Here is a 23,429-nt window from a genome sequence, read left to right on the forward strand (position 1 = left end):
GTCTCACAGAGTTGATGGAAAATACCTATTTTTCTATGTTAAAACACAGAAACAGCTACAAATAAAGGCCTGTCTGTCGCCGTTACACAAATAATGAATTAGCACATCTTGGCCCCTCCTTGCGCCGCCGCAGCCAGGAGAGGAGGGTGTCGTGTCACCTTCTGTTTGCTTCAGATTTCCTCAGCGTTATCCAGGGAAGGCTTTTTTGCCGTCTCCCGCATCTAAAATGATTGATGGCTGCTGGTTTTGATGTAATTACAAATGGCTCTTCCCTCCAGAAATAACCTGCTAAAACGAATATTGTACCTTAGAAGCAAAGTATTAGCCTTAGAAATTGCCAAGGGTCCGCACTCATACATAGCCCTGGTATTGCTGTGCCACTGGCTGGTGTCACCACTGTCACTGACGGATGAAAAGCTGAATAGGAAAGAGAAAAGAAATGCGATGTGATAAGATCACATCATAAAATACAAGATAAATGTGTCGCCGTGACCAAGATGCATTCTAACCTCAGGTAATAAAACAACATGTCATGGTAGAAAGAGAAAGAACGACCCAGATGAGACAAAATTGCTAAGGACAAATGTGAAATGTTCCTCGTCTAGCATACATTTACGTACATCTACTCAACATTTACATATGCTAATGTGAGAAATACCATTTTTTAAAACTCTTGTAAACATACCACAGTCCATTCCTTCCGGGCAAAGAGGAGAATGAAGAACCACAACGTACGATAAGGTTATAGAAAAGCCGGGGGTGGGCAGAGGACAGGAGCTGCGGCATCAGGCTCCGACTCTCGCTGCGGGGACACCACCATCCCGTGGGGTGAACCAGTGCGGAACCAGCAGACTTCAGAGAGTTCCCATATATTTTATTAAATATCTACCAACTTGCCTGCCAGTGCTAGAAGGCAACGACAGGCTTTCCATGGAACTGATTCATTGAAATTTCACCCAGAAAGCAGTATCCTTCACTCCCCCAGCCAGCAGTGCTCCCCCCGGTGTCGGCTCCCACCCCCCCGGCCCCACTCGCTGCCCCTTCCCGGGCAGGACGGCAGAACTTTGCCCCCCCTCCTCCCTGCAAACCAGCCACGGGGTTCATCTGTAACAGCACCGAAATTAGGCAAAGCGCTTCTGAAGTCCTCACCAAGGCAGCGTAGGTTTCAACGCACGCGTGAACCAGGGCCGTGCACGTCTTGCGTCCTTCTGTTCTGGCAATATTTAAGTACTGCCCTTCTGATGCCCCAGCAAGGTGAGAAGGTCACAATCTCACACCAGCTTGGAACGGGGTCATCAAGTGCTGCTTCAGTAGGGGCTTCCACCTGCTCCCCGTCTTTACCCAAATGAGCAACAGGTGAGAACACCCAGAGGGAAACACCTCAGCAACCAAACCCACAAGCCCAACCACCTCTCTCACAAGCATTCAAGCATCACATAACCCTCACACAATATGAAGACCACTTCTCCTCAGGTATCAAGATACCAGTGTATTTATAAGATCAACAAGAAAAAAAAAAAAAAAAGGGGAAAAAGTAACCAGATGGTAAAGAATTTCTTTTCCAGCACAGCAGCCAATTCAAAGTATCACCAGCTCAACAGAAGACAACCATGGCATCGTCATGAACAAGCCAAGCAGCACTTAGGGGAAGTAATGAAAACATATACTTTTTGAAGTTACCAGCACAGAAATAACCACTCTCTTTTCATTAAAGTCAACTCTCAGAATCATTAGTTACCTTTTTTTTTAAAAAAGAAAAAAAAAAAAAAGGTGTCAGCAATGCAGGAGTTGAAGGGGACAAGGGGACATCTCACAGGCAGGTGCTGTGAAAGCAGCCAGAGTTAGATTTGACAATAGTAAGCAGCATCAACACATACTTTATAAATAAAATCTACAAAGTCACTCTTCACTTTCACAGCATCTGGCATTTAAGCTGAAATCTTTTACAACCCAGGGAAAGAGTATTTATAACCGTTCCCTCATTAGAGCATCATAACAAGTGATCTATGGAGAGCTGCGCTCTTAAGCTAGTGGAACCCATATCCAGGATTCACCAGAGACTCGGAACGGCAGAGAGATCACCAGGACAGCCCAGCCGGGCAGCACTGGTCTCCCAGAACATATTGCTGGTCTTACAGAGGAGCCGATAACCAACATAACTGAGGCCAGTAACATAAAGCACCTGCTGGAATAAGTTTAAATGCCAATACATTCCTCCTAATTTAATGTATATGAACAATAGGAGAATTACTCCGGCCACTACTGCCGCCATTAGGAAGAAGGTTTAAGAAGGACAAAAGAGGACCACAAGTCAGCAAGGTGACTGGGAGAGACGCCGCGCTGGGGAGAACCTCCGCCTGGGCTGATGCAGGACCAGAGCAGTTGCTCCATAGAGGCCATGCCAACGCGAGACGGCAGTGCCAGGGAACAGCTTCTAGACGCCGTTTCAATTAAAGAGTTATGGTCTGGTTTAGCAGCGATTAACATGGATTCAGGAAGATGTGGATAGAGAAACCCAGCCACCCACATAATCTGTTTTACAAATAAGTCATTTTGAATATCCAAACCAAAATAACTTGGAGTGCATTACTGTAAGGCAGTGCTGTAGGAAGTACAATAACCTTACGTACTGGCTTCCTCAGCAAACCTTCCTCCCCAGCTGCTTGGAACGTAGCACACTCAAGAGCCTGTACTAAACTCCATCTCATTGAGATCCGGAAAGCTCCGCCGTCTCTGTGCAATGTTCTGCTGTAACCGCTGGTGGATTCCAGTGCACTGGAACAGCTGTCCAGGGAGGGGGTTGAGTCGCCATCCCTAGAGGTGTTTAAGAAACATCTAGAGTTGACACTTCAGGGCATGCTCTAGTGACAGAGGTTGTAGGTTGTTTTGTTTGTGGTGGGTTTTTTTGGGTGGTTTTTTTTTGTGTGTGCGTGTGTATGGTTGGACTCGATGATCTCAAAGGTCCTTTCCAACCATGAAGATTCTATGATCCCTTTGTTAAACGCGTCACAAACCCGACCAGGCACCGCACCTGCTGCCCTGCCCGAAGCCCAGGGGGCCTTTACTGCCCTAACGCTGAATTCGCCTGAGAACCACGTTATGAAAAGGGGGGGATGCAAACAGCTTCACATGCAAAACCTGCTGCAGTAATTTGAAAGAGTTTACAAGTCAAACAGCAGAATAATCCTGATGGCAACACAGGAACCCTTTACATCTCAGGGCTCTACCGTCCATAAACAAATTGTGCTTTTATTATCCTTTAGCAGCTCCTTAATGAACTACAAGTTTGTAAGTTGAAAAGTCTTCTGAATGTTCAGGATGACTCTGATCGGTGTTACACTACACAGAGCTCCAGAGTAACGCTACTTAAATTAAACCATCATCTCATCTCCTCCATATATATACACACACACGAAAATACATTCTCCGTGGTACAAAAATACGCCCTCACATCCTGGTTTCATTTCAGGCTTTCAGGAATAGCTCTTTCTCCGAACATTACAATAGTCTGGCTGTGAAAGTTTTACTAAAAATAAAAGTTCAGAGCTGTGCCAAGCAATTTAGCTTATGGAGGCAGAAACTCCCAAGCACAAAAATTCTTCAGGTTTACTTAGAACAGTTTTCACTTTGTTTTTTGAAGGCTGAAGTGTTGTGATGCTGAGGAGAGCTGTGTGGGCTTAGCCAAAAGGGAAGACTCGGGCATTTCAGTTTCCTGCCATAAGCAGGTGTGGGCTCGATTCATCAAAGAGGCAGAGAACCACCAAAGTAATGGATTTTCCCATTACTGCAGTACACAGGGAGCACTCAGCCTGCGGAATCACCATCCCTTCGTAAGGCAGAATGGATCTGGCCTGCCCATTCGCAGGTACAAAAGACTACGATTCCTCGGAGAAAGTGAGATTCCAGCCCCTGCGGGCTCAGGAAGCTGCTCCCAGGGACAGTCAGAGCTGTTCTCAGCTTTGGCACACGGACAGTCCAACGCCCGGCTGCAACCTGGTGAGACGCGCGAGACACAAAGGACACCGAGAAACTTAAAGCTATCAAAGTTTGAGTTTCAGCTTTACTTTTATCCCAGAACTGGAAATACTCTCTCTCTAGTCTCAAGATTTATATCAGGGACTCCTTTCACTCTTAAACCTCTCCTCTTGCTATTTATTCCAAGGTTGGGACACAGGGAGGAACCATCAGGTGCCCCTCTTCCTTAAAAGGAAAAACAAACCCAGAGAAAACCTACGGGCAAATCCTACATTCCATTTCTCACCAGAAACAAAACCTTTGAACATAAACTAAATGTCACCTCCGCTATCCTAACCTTACCACTTTGTTCCTCCCTGGTTTATCTTCCATAATGAGCATTTCTACATTATAAAAGACCTTGAGTGTACATACATTTAAAAAAAAATAAGTATTTACTTTTAGTAACTGCAGTGTAACTTAAGCAAAAAAAGCAGCCAGGCCGATTCTCCCCGCGCTCCTGCTGCAGCCCCAGCGCATCCCAGCCACGGGGAAGGACCCCACGTGCAAACCCCTCCATCGAGAGGTAAAGCCACTTCCCCACAACAAAGTTCCAAAGTTACGCACCGGAGTTAGGCAGTAACTGCCTGAAGAGTTACCACGTCCCCCATCCCGCAGGGAACTGCTGCCTCTGCGGCGGAGCTGGCAGAAGGGACCGTGTGCCACCACCCAGTTCAGCATCTCAGTACCTGAGTCACGAAACGCATCCCCTGTGCCCCGCTCTGCCACAGAGGTCACAACTGCTGGCACAGGGTTTACTTTGGGGAGCAGGGGGGAGTCGACATTGTAGACTGCGGCATCTCTTCACTCCAAGGCAGCTGAGCACCCTGGAGCTGTGCCAGGCCCATACGCACACCGGGCAGCCCGTTGTATGTGAGAATCCGCGTGTGAATCCATATGGAGATCCACGTTAAAAATTAAGCTCCCTTCGTACTTGTTTTTTTTCTAGTACGGTTTGCCCAGTTGTTTGGAAAGCCACAGAATCACAGAACGGTTTGGGTTGAAGGGACCTTAAAGGCCACCCAGTGCCACCCCTGCCCTGGGCAGGGACACCTCCCTCCAGCCCAGGCTGCTCCAAGCCCCGTCCATCCCGGCCTCAAACTCGATGATGCTTTTGCCTGCTGCAGCTCCACGCACCTTGCTTCCACGAGATTTCCATTGTCGGTACAGACCCCCAACACATTAACCACCTTTTCATCCCGCCACGTCTAAGATTTCAAACTCTTCCACATCGCTCGATGATCTCAAAGGTCCTTTCCAACCACGAAGATTCTATGATCAGTATCATCCTCCAGAGAAATGCTTCTGCAACCAAGCGCTGAGGAAGGACAGCCTTACTGAGCTCAGTGCCTGAATTAGGAATGTTAGAGAAGTATTTTCTGAAGCAGGAATAACACAGAACTGAAGAGTTTTTGGCAAAAGTCATTTTAAGTGACTCCTTTCCCCTTCACAACTTCATGGCCCTGAGGCAAGCCAGCGCTCAGGGTTTCAGATCCAGATCAAAGCTGTACGTCATCCAGTGACCGCACATATTTTAACAGTTCCAGACTTGAAGATCCTTCTGAATTTCATGAACTCCACACCTGCATTCAGGCCACTGCACAACGTCAACCGCAGATACCCAGCGTAGACCCCCGCAGGCTCCATCCCCCACCGGCGGGACAGGAACGGCCAAGGGAGAACCCCAAGAAGGTGACACCTGCCCTGCACACTCTTGGCCACAAAAACAGGTTTTAGCACTTGTGCTCCCAGGCACAGCAGTACTTTTGTGGCCCAGCACTTCAGGAAGCATGACTGCTCCCAGCAGAACCCAGAAGGACAGTTAAAAGTTACTCTTGGTTCATTTTAATTACAATTTTATAACTGTCTTTACTCAGATTTTAATGTGAGGAGTCTCTAAACGCATTAGGTCTCTAGTTAATGTGGCAGAAGTCCCTTCTAGTACCTCTCCCACTTTTGTCTGCATGGATTGGGTAGACTTGCTACTCACCTCCAAGTCATTTATCCATTTGGCTTAGTTTTACTTAATTGTGATCATTAAAGCTAAAAGATTACTTACTAAAGGCCCTGTAACTGCACAATAAATTTCTCTGACAACTCACGGTTTAAAACTACTGCCTTTCATTAAGTAACGCATTCTCCAATCCACTCTTGTGGCATCAGCCTGATCGGTTCTGCAAAGAGCCCAGGGCGAATCAAGAGCCCTCGCTCCACCAGAAAAGCCGGAGCAGCACAGCTCTGCCTGATCCTCACCTGTGACAGGCAGCATGGAAATTAAAACCATGGGGGTTTTTTGTTTTGATACAGAAGAATAATGCATAAGTTAACTGAAGTACATGACCTAAAGTCATTAACTATAATCTTCCACTCTCCCTCAAAGCTTTTCTCCCTAGCAGACCAGAAAACCCAGAGGAGCAGAACTCAGCTCTACTGCACAGGCCGAGACACTAACCACCCCTCTCCTACAGCCAGCATTCTGCTCCTTACCCCCGGGGGGTTTTGAAAAAAAAAAAAAAAAAAACCAACAAAAAAAACCCCCAAAAACCCAAAAAAACCACTCCAAAATCCCACAGAGCTGCTAACGATATCCATCTATCTAAAAGTCAACAACCTGTTGGGTGGGATGGGACAGGGACTCCGGCCGGGCAGCAGGAGCAGGACCACACCGAGAACGTCCCCCCCTCCCTCCCCCAGGAGCCCTCGCGCAGCGTGACACCCCAGGCCAGAGCAGGGCTCATCCCCCACCAGGGGCTGCCCACAGACAGACAACAGCCCAAAGGGACACCGTCCCCCCCGGAGCCACCGTCCTGTTTGCATCGGGAAATCATTCAGCCTCCTGGTACCAGGATGGACAAGCTGAACACAGCACGATCACACCGAACTGCACCACCTCTGACAATTCCAGTGCCCTGAACCCACACAAACGCATCGCTGTGTTATCAGTCACGTATCACTGTTCCATTTTCTTACCCTGAAATACTCTGTTTTAAGTTAAACTGGCAGAGAATGAAAAGGAGGGCTGAAAATGCAGCACCCATCCTAGTTCGAGGAGCAGCTCTGCCCTGCCACCACCTGAACGCAGAGGGTTTCCGGAGGCTCACAAGGTGGAGGAAGGAGGTTAACACAGAGAGCACCTCCACATCGCAGGCTCTACGTGCTCTCCAGTTATTGAGATCTAGCCTGCAACAGCCTTACTCTGCAGCGCCCAATGACACTCCAAGGTAAAGAATAACATTTAAAGTCTTTTTGCACAAAGCTGTAAGTCCATTATAATTATTAAGATAACAGCCGAGAGGGCTTTTTTGTCTAAGGTAAGACTGAGAGTGAAAAACTGAAGTTACTTCCCTGGTACGTTCAGCAATGCAATCAAAGAGCAAGGCACAGAACACTGTACGGGAAAAGCAAACGTTAAACACCAGCACAATAGCAAAGCTTTCTTTTATAAAAGCACTATTGCTAGCCGCTCATGTCAAGGAGTTCCCTAGATGCCTAGAGCAGGACGAAAAGGTCAAAGAAGACAATACCTTGCTTTTTGGGGTGTTTCACCAGTTAACGCAACAGAGACAAAAGCGGAGCCGCTCTCACGCTGTCGGAAGGAGCCGCTCGGCTTTTGCTCTCCGTCCCCGGCTACAGCCCGCGGTGAGCGGCCCCGACAGCGCCCCGCACAACTTGGGCACGAACCTGCGCGAGTTCCGCGGGCATGGGCGCAGCCCCGCCGCCCGCCCCGGCAGCCCCGCTCCTCCGCCGACGCCCCGGCCGCCTCCCCGCCGGCCCCTCCGCAGCCGCCAGCGGAGCCCAGCCAGGGAGCCGGGAGCCCCGGCCGCGCCGCCGGCAGAGGGACCAGCCCCGCCGGCTCCCACCCGGCAGCGGCCCCGCGCAGGGCTCTCCCCTCCGCCGCGTCCCGGGGAGGAGGCGGCGGCTCGGTCCCGGGGGTTGGCCGGGTCCCGGCGGGCTGCGGGGGCGGCCCCGGCGGAGCGGGCTGTGCCGCGGCCACGCCCGGCGCGCCGGGGAGCGGCGGCCGCCCGGGCTGCGGGGCTGGCGAGGCCGGGGGGTGGCGAGCGGAGCGGGCCGGCGCTCAGCCTCCCCCGGCCCCTCTCTCCCGCTGCCCGGCCCCGCGGCCGGGGAGGGGGACGCACAGATACCCCCCCTCCGGGGACACCCCCCGCGGCGCCGCCGGGGTTCCCACGCTCCCCGTCCCGCCCCGCCGCGTTACAGAGACAAAGAGGGAAAATGTCACTGAGCAAAACGAGTGTCGGCGGCGGCCCCCAGCCGCCACCCCCGGCACTGTCCCCCCCGATCGGCCCCGCGCATCGCGGGGGGACAACAAGACACAAACGCTCCCCTCGCTTACTGCGCGCTCCCGGGGGGACGGATGCCATCCCTGGTGCACCAGCCCCACAGAACGAAGGGCTTCCAGCACAGTCTCCTCCCTTTTCCATCTCACACAGACGCAGCCCCAAGTACAACTGGCCTCATTTCTTAAATCCATTCACCTGCCCACAAACCCGTCTGGATAAATTACTCATTACCAAGATGAACACCAGGTGTGCAATACCTGGCATCCACCACGTTCTGCAACAAAACCTGGGGCTTCACAGCGTGATACGGCATGGCTTTCACCTCCATTTATTGCTAGTAAATGGGAAGTACCCAGCTTTCAATGTTCAGTTTTTGAACAGGCAGCCAGGCTGCCAACCTCCGTCAAAGCCCTGGGAAGGAGGAGAGCCTCCCAGACTTGTTATTCTAGGATCTGGTCCCTCTTTCTGCCTTTTCCAAGAAATTAATGTATTAATAAATATATTAAGGCATCAAGTCTTATAAGAAAGAGTCCTAGCTAGGCAGGTGTAAACCAACCTTACCTGAGCGCGAGGACTTTTCCCCCCTGGAGCCCCCAGAGGGGCAGGAGGCTGTGCCCTCCCGGCAGTGGCCGTCTCCAAGGGGCGCCAGCCCAGCCCTCCCGGCGCTGAACCACCGGCACCACCTGCACGGCCCGGCCGGGGGCTCGCAGTGGCTTCTGCTCCTCCGCACCAGGCTCCTGCAGAAGCCAAAGCGATAAATAAATCCACCGCTGGAACAGCTGGTGGCTGAACAATGGTAATTAGGGACTGAAAGCTGCTGGAATCAAATTAGAGACTATCCCTGGAAAACAGGGATCGTCGGAGGCAGCGAGACCAGCCATAGAGCAGAAAGGAAGCTACATCACCATTTAATCTCCTTTAATTATCAGAATAGGCACCTTTGCACAAAAGGGTCTTTTCATCCCAGCTTCAGGTTCCCTGAAAATTCTAAAACATGCTTCCAGTGTCAATGTAATTAACATGTTAATTAATATCAGTGCTACCAGATCAACATGCAAAGGTGGCATCTCCTGTACTGACATTTAAAACCAGAAGGACTGTTTCAGACCTATTTAATCCTAATTTCAGCCCTCCTGTTACGGCCAATGTCAGAGTTCCACCTGAATATTAGAGCTAAGGCTTTGTACTCTCAGGGCAGGGAACAGGGCAGAGCCGCATTACCCAACTCTGATCCTAATTTGTTTAAAAACAAACGCCGTGAAGGTTGACAAGGGCAATGGCAGATGTTCCACAAGGTTTAGCTGAAGCCAAGTATTTGCTTCACTGGAGGGAAAAAATATGCTCTGAGTCTATCTACAGTGGAATAATTTAGAGGCAACAGGTAGCGGCCCTTAATAACATACTTGAAGGCCAAAGCAAAGCAAAAGGAACACATTTCCTCCGAGTCTCCTGTACTTTTGTACAGCACTAACCCCCCCTTCTCCGTGTCCAACTTTTCTTCAGTTAACAAACTCAAATAACTCAACTCTTGTTGAGGCCACGCTGGCACAGAAAGTACCATTCAGTGCAGGCATGCACGTGGATACGAGCCAGGCCTTTATACGCCGCCAAAGGAAAATAAAGTCTATATCCATAGGGCACCGCAGCAGCTACTCTCGCACGCGGAACGACGGGACTGAAAACCCTCCTGGACGGACGTGCCAGTTGTGAGTCACGTACGAAGGCTCTCGTGGTAAAGCCACAGGCGTTTGTGCAAGCCACGCCAGATCAGCCTTGCTGAATTCTGATGTCCCACCTTCTGGAGTCACGCCGTTATTTAAAAAACATAATTTTCCTTTCAAAAATATAATAGATCCTTGTATGCCTTCTGGTCGCAAAGTAAATTTTGAAAGTGTTTTGACTCAAAGCCAAAGATTATTTTTTTTAAGAAAAGGCAAAATACACCTCCAGTCCCCATATTTCTTAGCCGCTTGCAATATTTTACCAGCTCATGTAATTCTGAATGCTGGGATTTGGCAACGCTGAAGTAAAAGAACTAATTACCTAAATAAGAGTTATGGATTAGATCCCAAAGGTTAGACTGAACTTCCAAATTCTGGCAACACGCACTCTATTCATTAGTATCAGACTGCTGACTACATCGCAGCCTCCCCCCCACCCTTTTTTTTTTAAATGAACCTTAATTTCTTAATCTGTCACATTTTTCCCAGCTGCAAAAGTAGGGTGAAAACCTTCATTCTTCTCTCTGAGAAATTAAAAATTCTTATAAATAGGATGGGATTTAATTCTCTGGAAGATGGAGTAGCAGAGTATCTGGGCCAAGCTCTCTTTTTTTATCTTCTCCCATTACCCTTCAAAAACTCCCCATCGCCAGTGCTGCGCTATAGACCGAGCTGCCCTGGGAGGCAGGAGGAATGACGAGGTTTTACAGCTCTGCCCGGAAACGAGACACAGGGCTTCAGCCCTCTGTAACGTCCACCAGCCCCACGGCGCAAGGAGCCACCAGAGGCTCCAGAGCGCCAGGTACGCCCGGAGGCAAAGCACCGCCACCCGTGGTGCCCCCGAGAACCAGAGAGCCTGTATCCCCAGAGGCGCTGCCCTGCCCGGGGTATTTTACTGCCCTTCTGCGCGTTTCCTGCAGCAAACGCCCACCCGAGAGAGCTGGGGAGCACACCAGGATGCGTCAGGGGCCCTGCCGCAAGGATCTTACGACAGCCAAGTGAAAACAGAACATTCCATCTCCAAGACACATTGCGGAATCTCTTCCCGTTAGCATTTCCATCATTTTAAAATAGATTTGAAAAGTTACACGAGCCCTTTCAAAGCGTCCGCACTTGCTCCAGAATGGCTGTGTGATTCCACTAGGACAAGGCCACCAGGATATTTCTAACACTTCCATCCACATGGTTTTGACAATCTTTTTGCTTTCAGGCTGCACGGTTAGAAATGGAGACGCCGCCAGATCGCCTCCACCAGGGAGCAGCCGCGGTTGTACGCGTCACCCTTACTGACGGAGCCAGGAGCAAGGAGCAGGTCTAACGGATCACCAGGCTGAAGAAAACATGGCAAGGAGACACCTGCTGTAGAGGGACACCGTCAGGCGTCTCAGTAGGTTCAGGGGATTTTCATTTGTACACAAACCCAGCTTCCATCTTGCTACATCCAGTATCAGTCAGCTCCATGTCACCCGAGTTGTCATATGACAGGACGAGAACAGGGACAGCCTGGTGACAGCCCTGCTTGCGCTGGAAATAAAGGACAGAGGAAGCCGCATGTCACTGCGTATAGGTCGCAGTGGAATGAATGACCTATGTTTCTTCCCAGCAGCTTCATTTAGAGAAGAAGCAACTACATTTTACAGGGATAAAAATAGAAAAATCTCCTCCGGTTTAAGAAAAAAAATTAAAATAGCATTGCATTTATAACAGAATGACAACAGCACGGGAAACAAATCAAATTTAAGGTTGGTACTGTGACCATAATTCCATGCTGCAGTTATTGGAAAGGAAAACAAAGACACTCAAACACAGGAAAGAAAGACGCAGCATTAACCATTTCTCATTTCTTGGGTTTTGTTTTGGTTTGGGGATTTTCCAGATGGTTTGTGCTGTATTTCAAGCTGCGCCTTACGACCACTTGCTCAGAAGGCACCAGCTCAGCACGTCGTGCTCCCATCCAGAGGCCACAGATGGGGCTTGCCGTCGTGTGCCGCATCGACGGCGTCTGCGCCATCCCCGATCCCCATCCTCATCCTGACCCCTCCGGCAACTGCTGCCGCCCCGGCCCCAGCCTGCGGCTGCCCCTGCCGGGCTCCTGCGGAGAGGATCAAGGTCTCTGCGCCTGAAATTGTGTTCCAGAGCAAGTTTCTTGTGTTGGAAATACTTACATTTGAAAATAAGGCCGCAAAAAGGAAGAGGAGCTGACCGAGATGGGTTAGAAACGCGGAGACTGTAGTTCTTTCCAGTCTTGAACTACAGTAGTCTAAAACCGCGGCTCTGCCAGCAGCTAAAGATACGTTTTAGATGAAGTCCCTAAAATGAACTCTGACGGTATTCCACAGCACTTCCCAGGCACCACAACTGTGCTTAAAAGACATTCTCTTCAGCTAGTAATTTGGTAACTCAGAAAGGGAAGCAGCTTCGTTTTTTGGTTAGGGTTTTTTTTTTAAATATATATATAAAGAGTAAATTGTGACATTTACTTAAATCAAAGGCTTTAATTATAGTTGCCCCACGGCCCCAGGCTGCCCATGGCCATCTCCGGCCGTTCTGCTGTCAGTCACAGCGATGGCTCGAGCGAATCACCCCACGCTGGTGATGGCGAGAGCACGACGTGAGCCGTCCCCGGGCGGCCTAATCCAGCACCAGGCTTCGAGTTCACCGTCATCACAACCCACCGCTCACCTGGGGCTCCCCCCGCGGCAGCTCCCAAGAGCTGGCAGACCCTGGAGACAGCTGAAATGGAACTGTAGCCAATTTTGGGGTTTCAAAGCCCGGTTGAACCCTTCAGGCCCGAAGCTCAAAGGGCTCAGGGGAGATGAAATTGCCCGTTTGCCCAGTTTTTGGTTCTAAAGTTTCTACAAAACATTGTTGCTGCTCGGAGGGGGTCTGCAAGGGCAGAGGCTCAGGACGCTCGACCGACTCCGCAGCGATGGGTAAAAGCAGGGGTAAAGCTCTGCCTCGCGCCGGCGGATCAAGGCCCCTGTTACTGACAAAATCTTCTCGTAAACTCGAGAGAGACAGAGCAAAAAGGGTTTGTGATGGTTGAAAACCCTCCTTCCCGACCATCCCAGCTGAACTGGTGCAGTAGAAGGCTTGGGAACTAAAACGTAGAACTAAAAATCTTAACAAGCCAGTACAATTAATCATGTTCTGCCGTCTGAGCTGAGAAATAAACAAGCAGCACAACATGAAAAATAAATCACAACTTTAGAATGTAAGATGTTTTCATGTTAATTATCAAGAAGCAAATGTGACTAGAAAGTTGTTTAAAAAAAAATAATCCTGTTAAACCTGATATTACTCTTTAATGTTTTAATGTTTACATTTGAGCGTTCCTGTTCCAAGACATTTTTAATAATTAGTTGCAGTTACACTTCCTGATCTCACACCACTCAGAGACGTCAGGCAAAGAACAGCCTAGATGCCTGTTTCCATAATGAGCAACACGCAGCAAGCAGAATTTATTTTTCGTGTGTTTCTCTTATATGTACTTCTAGAAGAAAACATAGTTCTATTCGTAAAGCAACGTAAAATCATGGAAAATTATTATGAACCTGTGAATTTGTCATTCAAATGAAAGAATTTTAATTTAAACCTGGCACAGTTCCAGGCCAGAAGGGTTAACGCTGGTGGAAAATTACTCTTTCACAAATCTTGGCAAACTAAATCAGAAAATCCCTGCCTTTCAGTTGCTTCCAAAACCCGACTCAATAAAAATTCACACAAAACAAAAGTAGTTGAGACTTTTCGAGGCAAAAGAAACTGCAGAAATATTTCTGAGAGGCCGAGGGTAACCTGTCTTTGCTTCGCGCTGCCCCGGTCGCTGTTGCTGTGCTGCTGACAAACGTTGGGTGGCACTTTGGAATGTCGCCGTGGCCGTGGCCGGGCGAAGCTGCGGGGCACGTTCTTTAGAGCTGAAGTGCGAGACGTACCATCCAGGTACCGCTGTGACCGAGAGGCAAGGGAGATTTCTGCAAAGGCACGCTTCTTTGAGCTAAAATATATGTATTTTCAACTTGCACTTCTAAAACCATAAAATAGTATGTAATTAAAGTTTGAAAAAGCATACCACTGCATTGGAAAGAATAAAATAATTCTTTTCCTTACCAGACAGAGGGGCAGTTTCTCAGTTGCTGCGTTCCCTTTTTTAAATTTTTGTAATTAATCCTTTGGGATCAACTTTCTAAACTAGATTCGCTGACAAAGTTTTATACAAACACTCTTCAGGTAATGCATCAGATCTGGAGCGGATTCTGCTGCACGCCAGCAGACCTCAGCCCCAGATAACGAATGAGCGGGGTTTAGGTGGTTCGCTTATCAGATAAATCCCTGCTGGAAAGCACTTCACAGCTTCTGATGCAGCGGTCACATCTTCTTAGTTGTTGCTGAAATTGATGCGAATATTCCCATTCACTTCGGTATTCATGTTTTTACCATCTAAGGCCTTAAATGAAGACCAAAGAACAATGCTGGGGAGAAGTTATAACAAGAAATAGAAGCAGCAGGAAATGTAAACTCTTGCAGGAACGCTAGCAGATTGCTCTTTCGCAGGCCCTCCTACGACACGCACCGCGACGCCTGTGCCACAAACTCTCTGTTAGCCTTGTGCTTTCACATTCCTCCCGCAATGCAGGAAGCAGGATTTCTTTTGGGATTTGGGTAATCCCAGCAGAAGGGCAAGCAGCAGGAGCTGCTGGAGCTCGCAGCGGTGAACACGCCATGCTGTCACCTTGGGAAGCCTCAACTGGCAGCCCCTGCGGTGGCTGGTTTAGCAGCACCGGCCCCAGCCGCCTGCAGAGCCACCAGCGAAAGATCCTGGCTCTCACCATAAACCAGGAGCCGGTGCTTTCACAGAGATGGGACAATGTCCATAAAAAAGGCGGCAGAAGCTCCAGCCTCCAAGCTAAACTCCACTACGACCCTCACCAGCCCAGCAGAAGCCAGGGACGGGACCATACCTCCTGCATGGGGACGCGTCTCCCTCAGAAGCAGCTGAGTCGGGTTCCTGCCTGTGCCGGGGCTCCCAGGCTCAGCTGAATTCTGAGCTAAGGACTCATTCTCCCATGGGAATCATATTCCCAAATCCCCCCCTCCATCCCCCCCGGCACCTCCGAGTGGCTGCACGGCACGAAACCTGACCCAGGCCATTCCTAGAAATGCAGGGAGACTGGCAGGGAGTCTCCCGGCCGGGCAACGCGCGGCAGGGGGCTGGTGGCCAGCGGAGAAGCCCAGGGCAGGAGCTGCTGGAGAACAGCCACGGGGCCACTGGCACTGGACCAGCGCTGCCCCTCGACCAGAACCTGTATTTCTACAGTTTCAACTGGTTTTATAAAGGAATTAGGACTGTCCCTACAAATTCTTTCAACATTTCGCAACCTGCTCAGTTCTAGCGGAAGCAGAACACAGACGGGTTAACTACCAACGAGGGGTTTTGTGGGTATTTGGCATCGTAACAGGCAACAGTACTGTCCCACCAGAGCTGCCACGAACCGACAGCACTGTTATCTGTACCTGACCTTACCTGTAAGGCAAAAAAAAATGTCATTTTCCATGCTGTCAGTCCCTTAATACGGGCACAAATACGATATACAACAAAGGAAGCCAAGAGGCACCACAAACTACAATTAACTACGTAAAACTTTACAGGCAAAGATGTAACTGCGTTCTGTATGAGATGGACGGGAGAAAGAAAGGTACGCCGATGCCTCAGTGCAGCTCAGAACCCATTTCTGCTCGTCTCTGCGTACGTTCAAGCACACGTAGCGCAGCAGTGCACCCGGGTTCTCCCGACCACAGCCCCGGGAACGGCCTCCGTGTTCTCACAGTCTGCTCTCTCTCAGCGCGGAGCCCAGAGTCTTAAATAAAAGTCATGAAATACAGACAGGAGGGTTATTGTTGCTCAAACTGTAACTCAGAAAGGTTAACTTGATGGTATTTTCTTAGAAAAGCGATTTGAGCTAATCTTGTATTTTTTTCAGTTCTCACCGTGCGTCCTGCTGTGCTTCAGCGTTCACCTTTCGCTTGAAACTGACCCTCGGTTCACAAAATGTCGTTTTTGGCAGAAGTCACGGGTACTTCAGATTAACATAAAGACTGAATTATACCGATGCTTAATTATGGCTACAAAAATGCCTGCTTAAAAAAAATTAAAAAAAAAAAAAAAGGAAAATGTGTTTGTTGGTTTTTAAATAGGTGTTATTTCTCTGGCACAGAAGTTGAAATATGAACGATCCAAATCGTAACTACGAAAATATTCTGTAGCTTTTTTCCCTAAGCTGGTTTTCCTTGAACAGCTATAATGGCATTTGCAAAGTGAAGAAAAAACCCAAATTTTATTAACTTGGTTGATTACTGACATTTCAAGATGGCCTTTTGGGGCCATTCTTTACTGCAAAAATTAGAGAAGCAAACGTTAAACCTGGTTGGGTTTTATAGTACAACCGGATTCTCCCGTTCAGAAAGAAGCCAGCCATGTGGCTCCCACCACTCCGAGCCAGGGTAGGGAACGGAGTCAAGAACATTCTTAAAAACTGGAAGGATTTTAAGGATATTTTTATGAACCAGATAAAACCTCTATGATTAAAATTTCATCAAACGTCACACATTTCAGAGTAGAGCAGAGGTTTTCATTGAGTGACTAACGACCTTTTGTCCAGAGGGTTCTTAGCGTGGACGAGGACTTCGTCTGACCACTCCAAACGCGGCACTGACGCATGCCTAACGTTGCACACCCTCCAAGAGTTCCAGAGGTGAAACACCCAACTCCGTCCCCGGCCGTGCAGCCAGCCCCACGCTGGACGGAGGGACGGGCCCGATCCCCCGCAGAGCCCGTGGGCTCAGCCTCCTGCAGCGGGCGGGGGAAAGAGGGCTTTGGCCACGGCCTCCATAACAGACCCTCGCCAGTACCGACGGGAGACGTTTCAGCAACACTCAGGACAGTGTCTCCCAGAAACCCCTCCTCTGGGAAAAATTCCCATTAAAGAATAATCTCAGCCATTTCTAATTACTATCTGACCAAACCATTAACAATTAGTTATCAACTTCTCCCATTAAAAACAACTTTAAGATACTTTTTAGAAAAATGCCCCACACTTCCTCAATGTAAAATTAAGAAGTCTACGCATGCAGTTTTTGGCAATTCTGGCACATCGGGAAGGGAAGGGAATAGGGAAAAGGGAAGGGGGAAGGGGGAAGGGGGAAGGGGGAGGCAGCGAAATGGGCTGCCTGGGACAAGGAGCTATTGTTATGGAATGAGTTTAAAGTTGGTATTTAAAAAAAAAAAAAAAAAGTGTGGGTGGCCAAAAAATCCAGAATGAATTAATTAGAATCCGTATTTGCATAAGACCTTGATTTTGTCTTTTGAGGACTTCAGAAAACTCTTACACTTCTGGCACACTGCCTATATATTATTTTTCCTTTTCTAAAATTAAAAAAAAAAAAAGACCTTAATTTTCTTTTCTGAGGAGGGAATAAGTTTGGGAGCGTATATTACACCAAGTTCCTGAGAGAGACTCTGTTACCAAAGCCCTGGCCATATGCACTTCCCAAACGAGTCCTTTGACAGATTCCACTTGACAATCAAACAACACGGAAAACTGACGCCTGGTCCTGGAGATCATTAAAGATTATTTGGCATTCTCATAAAACGGAGTTAACCCTCAGTTTTGGCCCAAACTCTACTCAGAATAACTAGATTATGTATAGTCACCTATGCAACTTCCAAATGGCAAAGCTACTACTTGAGTTGCTTCGTACTACGACTTACAGCCAAAGGCTGTGTGGGGTGATAAGCAGAGATCAGCCAGCGCTCGCCAAAACGCAGCTTCAGAGACGGCTGCAACTCACGGCAGCGCGAGAGCAACCCGGACCCACTGACCCCCTGCCTTCTGCCTCGTGTGCGCTTCACAGCCAAGTGCAATATATAATAGTAAAGATGAAATCGCTATATGTTCTGCGTAAGACTGAATGTACAGGCTTCATCCTTCATTTAAACACTATTTAATTAATTCTAGCAAGGCAGGGAGGAATTTGGCCCTCAGTACATTTAATGACAATTCACACAAATAACCTCACATTAATTCTTAACTGTGCATATTTAGCTAATCAACCATTTTATTTCATATACAAGCTACTCTAAAAACCTCAACACTAATTATTTCTGCACTAACGCTCCCCCCAGCACGCCGTGGCAATGAGCGGAGCGTACGCTGGCTCCGCCAGGGGTCACACGCGGGGGCTGCTTCTCCCTAAGTCACGTAGACCCCCCTAACTTCAGCTCTTGCATTAAGTTTTCTTGGAAGCGGTTAGACCCGAAGCCATAACGCTGCAGAAAATCATGCTTCATCAGTTTTGTGGATAAGGAATTTCATTCTGGAGCTATTAATCAGGCACTCTGCACAAAGTCATTCAGAAAAAGTGAAGGTGAACTCATCCTTTATCTATAAAAAATATATATATGTAAGCACATCTCCCCTCTCCCCAGCCCAGCTGCCGAGCAGGAGGGAAGAGCCCACAGGGCCGGCTGCTCCTCACACCACGCGTCCCGAATTCAAGCGCCGACACATAGGGAAACATGGCAGCCCTTGACAGAAAAGCCGTGCTGACATAATCTAATGTAGGGGCTGCCTGAATACAGCTCGATGCAAGCGTAATTGTAAAACAGCCTGGTGTAATTGGGAAACAACTTTTAGAGTCCCCGTAGCCTGGAGTTTCTCTCTGAATTGAACAACGTTTTCTCAGGAAACAGCTTCACAAACGCTGCTATTGCTTCTGCATGACTTACCGTGCACGTCAGGGTGATTCGCGAGCCTACGTAATTCAGCGATGGAAGTAGTTTATCATTGCACATTTAAACAGTTAAAGAACACACATCAAGCAAAACAATATTTGGAGATGTACAGCTACCACAAAGCCAGCTTGCAGCACTAAAATAAAGTCTATCAATTCAATAAACACGAGAAACAAATACGAAGTCCTCCCCACACAAAGAGTAAGGCTTTGCAGGATGGAAATCCCTGCTTTTCATGCTGTTCCCTCTATTCAACATCCAGCTATTTCTAATGGAAATGTTGTTTGCTATGGAGATTATGAGTCAATTCATTGTGATTCTTTTTCGATCGCCAGCACATCACCATACTTAGAGCAAATGCACAGGTTCAGAGGAGGGTGTGAAGATCTCTCTTTAGGGTTTAGCGCTCAGGGACGCACACACATTTAAAAGCATCCCAGGAGCTCAGAGGAAGTAAAAGCAACTTCTAAGCCAAGGCTCTGAAGTCGGAGCTAGCAAATGAATCGATGGAGCACACCAGCTCCGGGGTGCCAGAAGGCGAGCTACGGAATGAAGTGCTGACGACAAACAAGATGCGCCTGACTCTGGAATGGGAGGTTCTGGTGCGGGTGAACTCTAGCGACAGGTGGAAGGAGCAGGCCGTTACCTGCAGGACCAGCTGCTGCCAGGCGGTGGCCAGGGGCTGCCCATTGCCAATGTTGCAGATGCTGAGGCGGTCGGCGGGCGGATTGGCACGCTCCAGCTGCAAGGAGACGTTGCGCCGCTCTTCCTCCAGTGCCCGGGTGAGCCGCTCGAAACGAGCTTCTTGCTCTTTAACGGAGGCTAAAATGCTGGCAGCAGACCTGATATCATAGTCATCCATGACTGCTTTCAAGTGCTCCTGCCTGTTGACTGACCGGGGCAAATGGAAAGGGTTAGGTGGAGGGGTGGGGAGGGCACAGGTTAAAAATAAAAATGCACATTGTTAGTCACCCTACTAAAATACTGTTCACTCTCAGAAGCAAACTGCAGCGCGCTCTGAAAAGAATTCCTTTCCATCCATTGATGCGATTTTAAATTAAAAGTAATTAATCCAAGGCTTCCCTGTTCAAAAAAAGAAAAAAAAAACAACCACAGGATCACCTCACAGAGACTTTATATTTAATTCCTTTGATCTTTTTGCGAAAATGGCTCTGACAAGGGTTTTCAGCCCTCTTGCGAAGTTAATTTCACTGTGCAAATAATAATGTACTTAAAATAAATACATAAAAAATGATACGCCTTTGGAGGGAATGAGGAAGACAATCTTTCTCACTATAGACACCTGGCATTTTTGTCTTTAACAGCAAAGTGAGAAGTTTAACATTTTAAAAGACAGAAACTTCATGGTACAATGAAACAGTTGTGTCCATTTTTTCCAAGTGAATGGACACCCTCCTCCACCCCCCAAATGTAGCAGACAGCAGCTGAAAAGAGTTTCCGTGTTTAAATTACAGAAGCAGACTGTAATATGGAAAATATTTTTAAATGCAGAGAGTGCAACTGCAGCTGAAACGTGCGCGATGATGTCAGCATGGTAGCCAATGAAGCCTCATGCAGCCGTTCGCTAATAATGCAAATGAAAAAGCCAAAATCAAACATCTTCCATGGAAAACACACAAAACTGCTTGTCTCTCAATGCAGGAAAAAGAAGAATTCAGAAACGAGCGAGGCGGGATGTATCTTCTGCCTTATGTCTTCTCTGGCAGGGTTACGTGTATTCCATCGAAACCCCACCTCCACCTGCACGGTGTGTGCAGCAAAACGCCCCACTGATTCCACAGATCTACAATGTGAACTTCAGTTCAGATGTTTTCATGAGAGTACAAAATCAGCACCATCATATAAGCTTAAATGGTGGCTTCTGCAGAAACTTTTCGCTAAGCTAAACAAGTAGCTGGTTACTGCTGTTCACCACTAAACTACTCGGAGCACCTCTGAGATGAGCACAGAGGCAGAATTTTCCCCAGCTCTGTAACTCAAGAACAGTTCATGTTCTGCGCTAAGTCCCTAGAAATTGTCCCTGGATGCGCAAACCGGTAGCGATTCTTCCTGCTGCCAGGGATTCTTTGTTTTCCACCTACCAACCAGGATCTCCAGGAGCGCTGGCTCTACCACGCCCTGGGCTCCTGAAGCTTTGCGTTTCCTCCTTCAGTGCCTTCAGGTGGTGCACGGTCTCACCTGACGTGTTCTCCATGACTCTCACATTCATCACGTCTCTCTCCTGTGCTGATGCTTTGGTAGCTAACGATAAGACGCTTGTACACTGTTATGTTCCCAAAAGAGGGATATTAGTAGATGTTAAGCGGCATGTTTTCGCACAGTTTGTTGGAAACTCAGAAGTAGGCCCAGGGTCTCCCTTCTTTTGTCATACGTGGTTGACATCATCCAACGGGCCCAAAAGACAGTGGGGCAGAAGTAACAGACCCAAACCCGATGACACACACCTTGATTTCATGGGAAATAACCTGCCAGCAGCTCTGTGGGGCACTGCTAACTCCTAGGGAGCTGCCGGTGAAAGGAATCAGGGTGATACGAAATCACGCTGCAAACAGTGTAAGGACTGCCATGGACAAATCTCATCATGTTTACGCACAACCGTGATTTGAGCCTTTCGGGTTCTCAGACTCATCAGAAGTGACTCTTCTCATTTCTGCATTGATTTAACTTCTATTGAGATTCTGAAAGAAAACCAAAAACCAGCACAAGGTTTTCCAGATGTCGCAAACTAGTCAAATATAGACCAAGCTGCCAACTCCAGAGACCTTGCGCTCCGAACCTCGTTCTGCTGTGTTAGTAGAAGTCTATAAAGCCTTGGGAGAGCAGCCTGGTCTGCCAGAGGAGGATCCCGGCCGCGCCAGGGGACGGTGTGGCTGGCGGGAGGGCTGCCCGCCGCAGGACGGGGCTGCGTGACTCCAGCCCTGGCACCGCCGCGCAGACACGGCAGCGGCTCCGCACCTCCACGGGCTGTGTATTCTTAAAGACAGCTACCTGATTGCTAATTATCAGTGCCCTTACGCTGGAGAGAGGAAGAGCCCCATCGACACACTGCTCCAAATGCGCCTCAGATGGAGGGATGCTCCGGGCCCAAGGAAAAAGAAGGAAGAGTGAGAAGGGGCCGGGGATTAACGAACGGAGATGGGCCCGGAGAGGGGCTGCCGAGCAGGAACTCACGTTTCCTCAGCTGCTCCCCGCAGGGACCCACCTCCTGCAGCCCCATCAGCCCCTTCTCACACGCAACTGATGGGACAGAGCCGGGACCTCTGGGGGGCCAAAGGGCTGGGCACTCGTATGGACCACCCTCAGGAGGTGAACCACATAGGGAAGTAGGAACAGGATGTAAACGACAGTAACAAAATTTAAAAAAAAATGGGTTCCCTTTAGAATACATAATGCAAGTTTCTGTCCTAAGGAAAAGCATTACCAACAGCAGCATGAAAAATTGAGAAGCACCTCCCCTAATACAGATTCTGAAGCAGTAACAGCTTTAATAATAAAAATCACAGCTGACAACTGAGCTGGTATATAACTTTCAAGTCACATTCCAAGAATGCGACAAAGATCCCATTCAGAAAATCCATAATGAGCTATAAGCCCTTGATGCCACACACGAGAGAACCTAGAAAATTTGGGTTCTATAAATGGTACAAATCTCTAGAGAGCTACAGAGATCTCCATGCAGAAAATATAACGTCAACTGCCTTACAACCGCAAATATTGTGCTTCTTTTCTCTGCGCAAAGAAAAAACACAGGCAGAAAATAAACTGTATAAATTTTCAGATGTACAATTAGTGACCATAAAAATCCTAATTGCTATGCAGAAACACCAGCAGGACCAATAACTGCCTTTTAAGAACTGTTGGACAGACTTCTGCATTTCAAACGTTTTATTAGCAGATAAATACTTGCTTGCTGTTGATTGCACTCCCAATTATTTACCCAGGGTTTCAACAATTTACATTATCAGCAGTCTAGACTAGAGGAGAAAAATAAAAGTACTGACTCATGAGTTAGTTACTCAGGCTGCCACTTGCAATTTGCTACCGTTTGTAAATAAATTAAAGTGCACTGAAAAGGGTATAAATAAATGAAAATATTAGACCAATAGCAGCCAGGTAAAGATTATTCCTGAGGCTGCACTTCTAAACGCAGCAAACACTTGCCTGCGGAGTGTCAAAGGCTACGCTGACAGCAGCAAATCTCTCTCCTGCCTACGTGACTCTAAATATATTAGCGTTGCATTAGAGATAGAGCAAAGTGAGAGGATCCGTTTTTTTGTGACTGTTCCTATGAAGAGCTAAGGCATCAAAAGGCCTCCTACAAGTCCATACAGCTGAAGTGCTCAATAGGGATGAGGAAACTCCCCCTGGAGCAGCGAGCCAACACGGGGATCCCACGCACCACTAATACCCCACTCATGCCCAAGCTGGAAGGCTCTTGGAAACACTGACATCCCTACGGTCACTTGGTTCTCTGCAGAAAAAGGGAGTTAACTCCACACGCTAATTTCGGTAATAGAGGATGTGGCTGACAGTCAAGAGTTTTTAAAGAGCCCTTGAGATTGAGGGGGGTCAAGTTCTGCGAGAGCT

At 48.3% G+C, this 23,429-nt stretch overlaps 1 protein-coding gene across 14 annotated transcripts in view; it reads right to left on the reverse strand.

Moving 5' to 3' along the window:
• ARVCF (ARVCF delta catenin family member) overlaps positions 1-23,429 on the reverse strand; it is a 278,074-nt gene that overhangs the window by 143,352 nt on the left and 111,293 nt on the right. For 4 of the 14 annotated variants that reach the window (XM_054219498.1, XM_054219497.1, XM_054219500.1 and 1 more), the window contains one exon: positions 19,468-19,712. The exons of 4 other annotated variants lie outside the window; for them this stretch is intronic. In XM_054219498.1, the coding sequence (XP_054075473.1) occupies positions 19,468-19,683 (216 nt within the window). In that variant the 5' untranslated portion in view covers positions 19,684-19,712. 6 more of the 14 variants (XM_054219509.1, XM_054219511.1, XM_054219502.1 and 3 more) reach the window with 6 other exon arrangements.

Source organism: Rissa tridactyla, chromosome 13 (genome assembly GCF_028500815.1).
Source record: "Rissa tridactyla isolate bRisTri1 chromosome 13, bRisTri1.patW.cur.20221130, whole genome shotgun sequence".
NCBI lineage: Eukaryota > Metazoa > Chordata > Aves > Charadriiformes > Laridae > Rissa > Rissa tridactyla.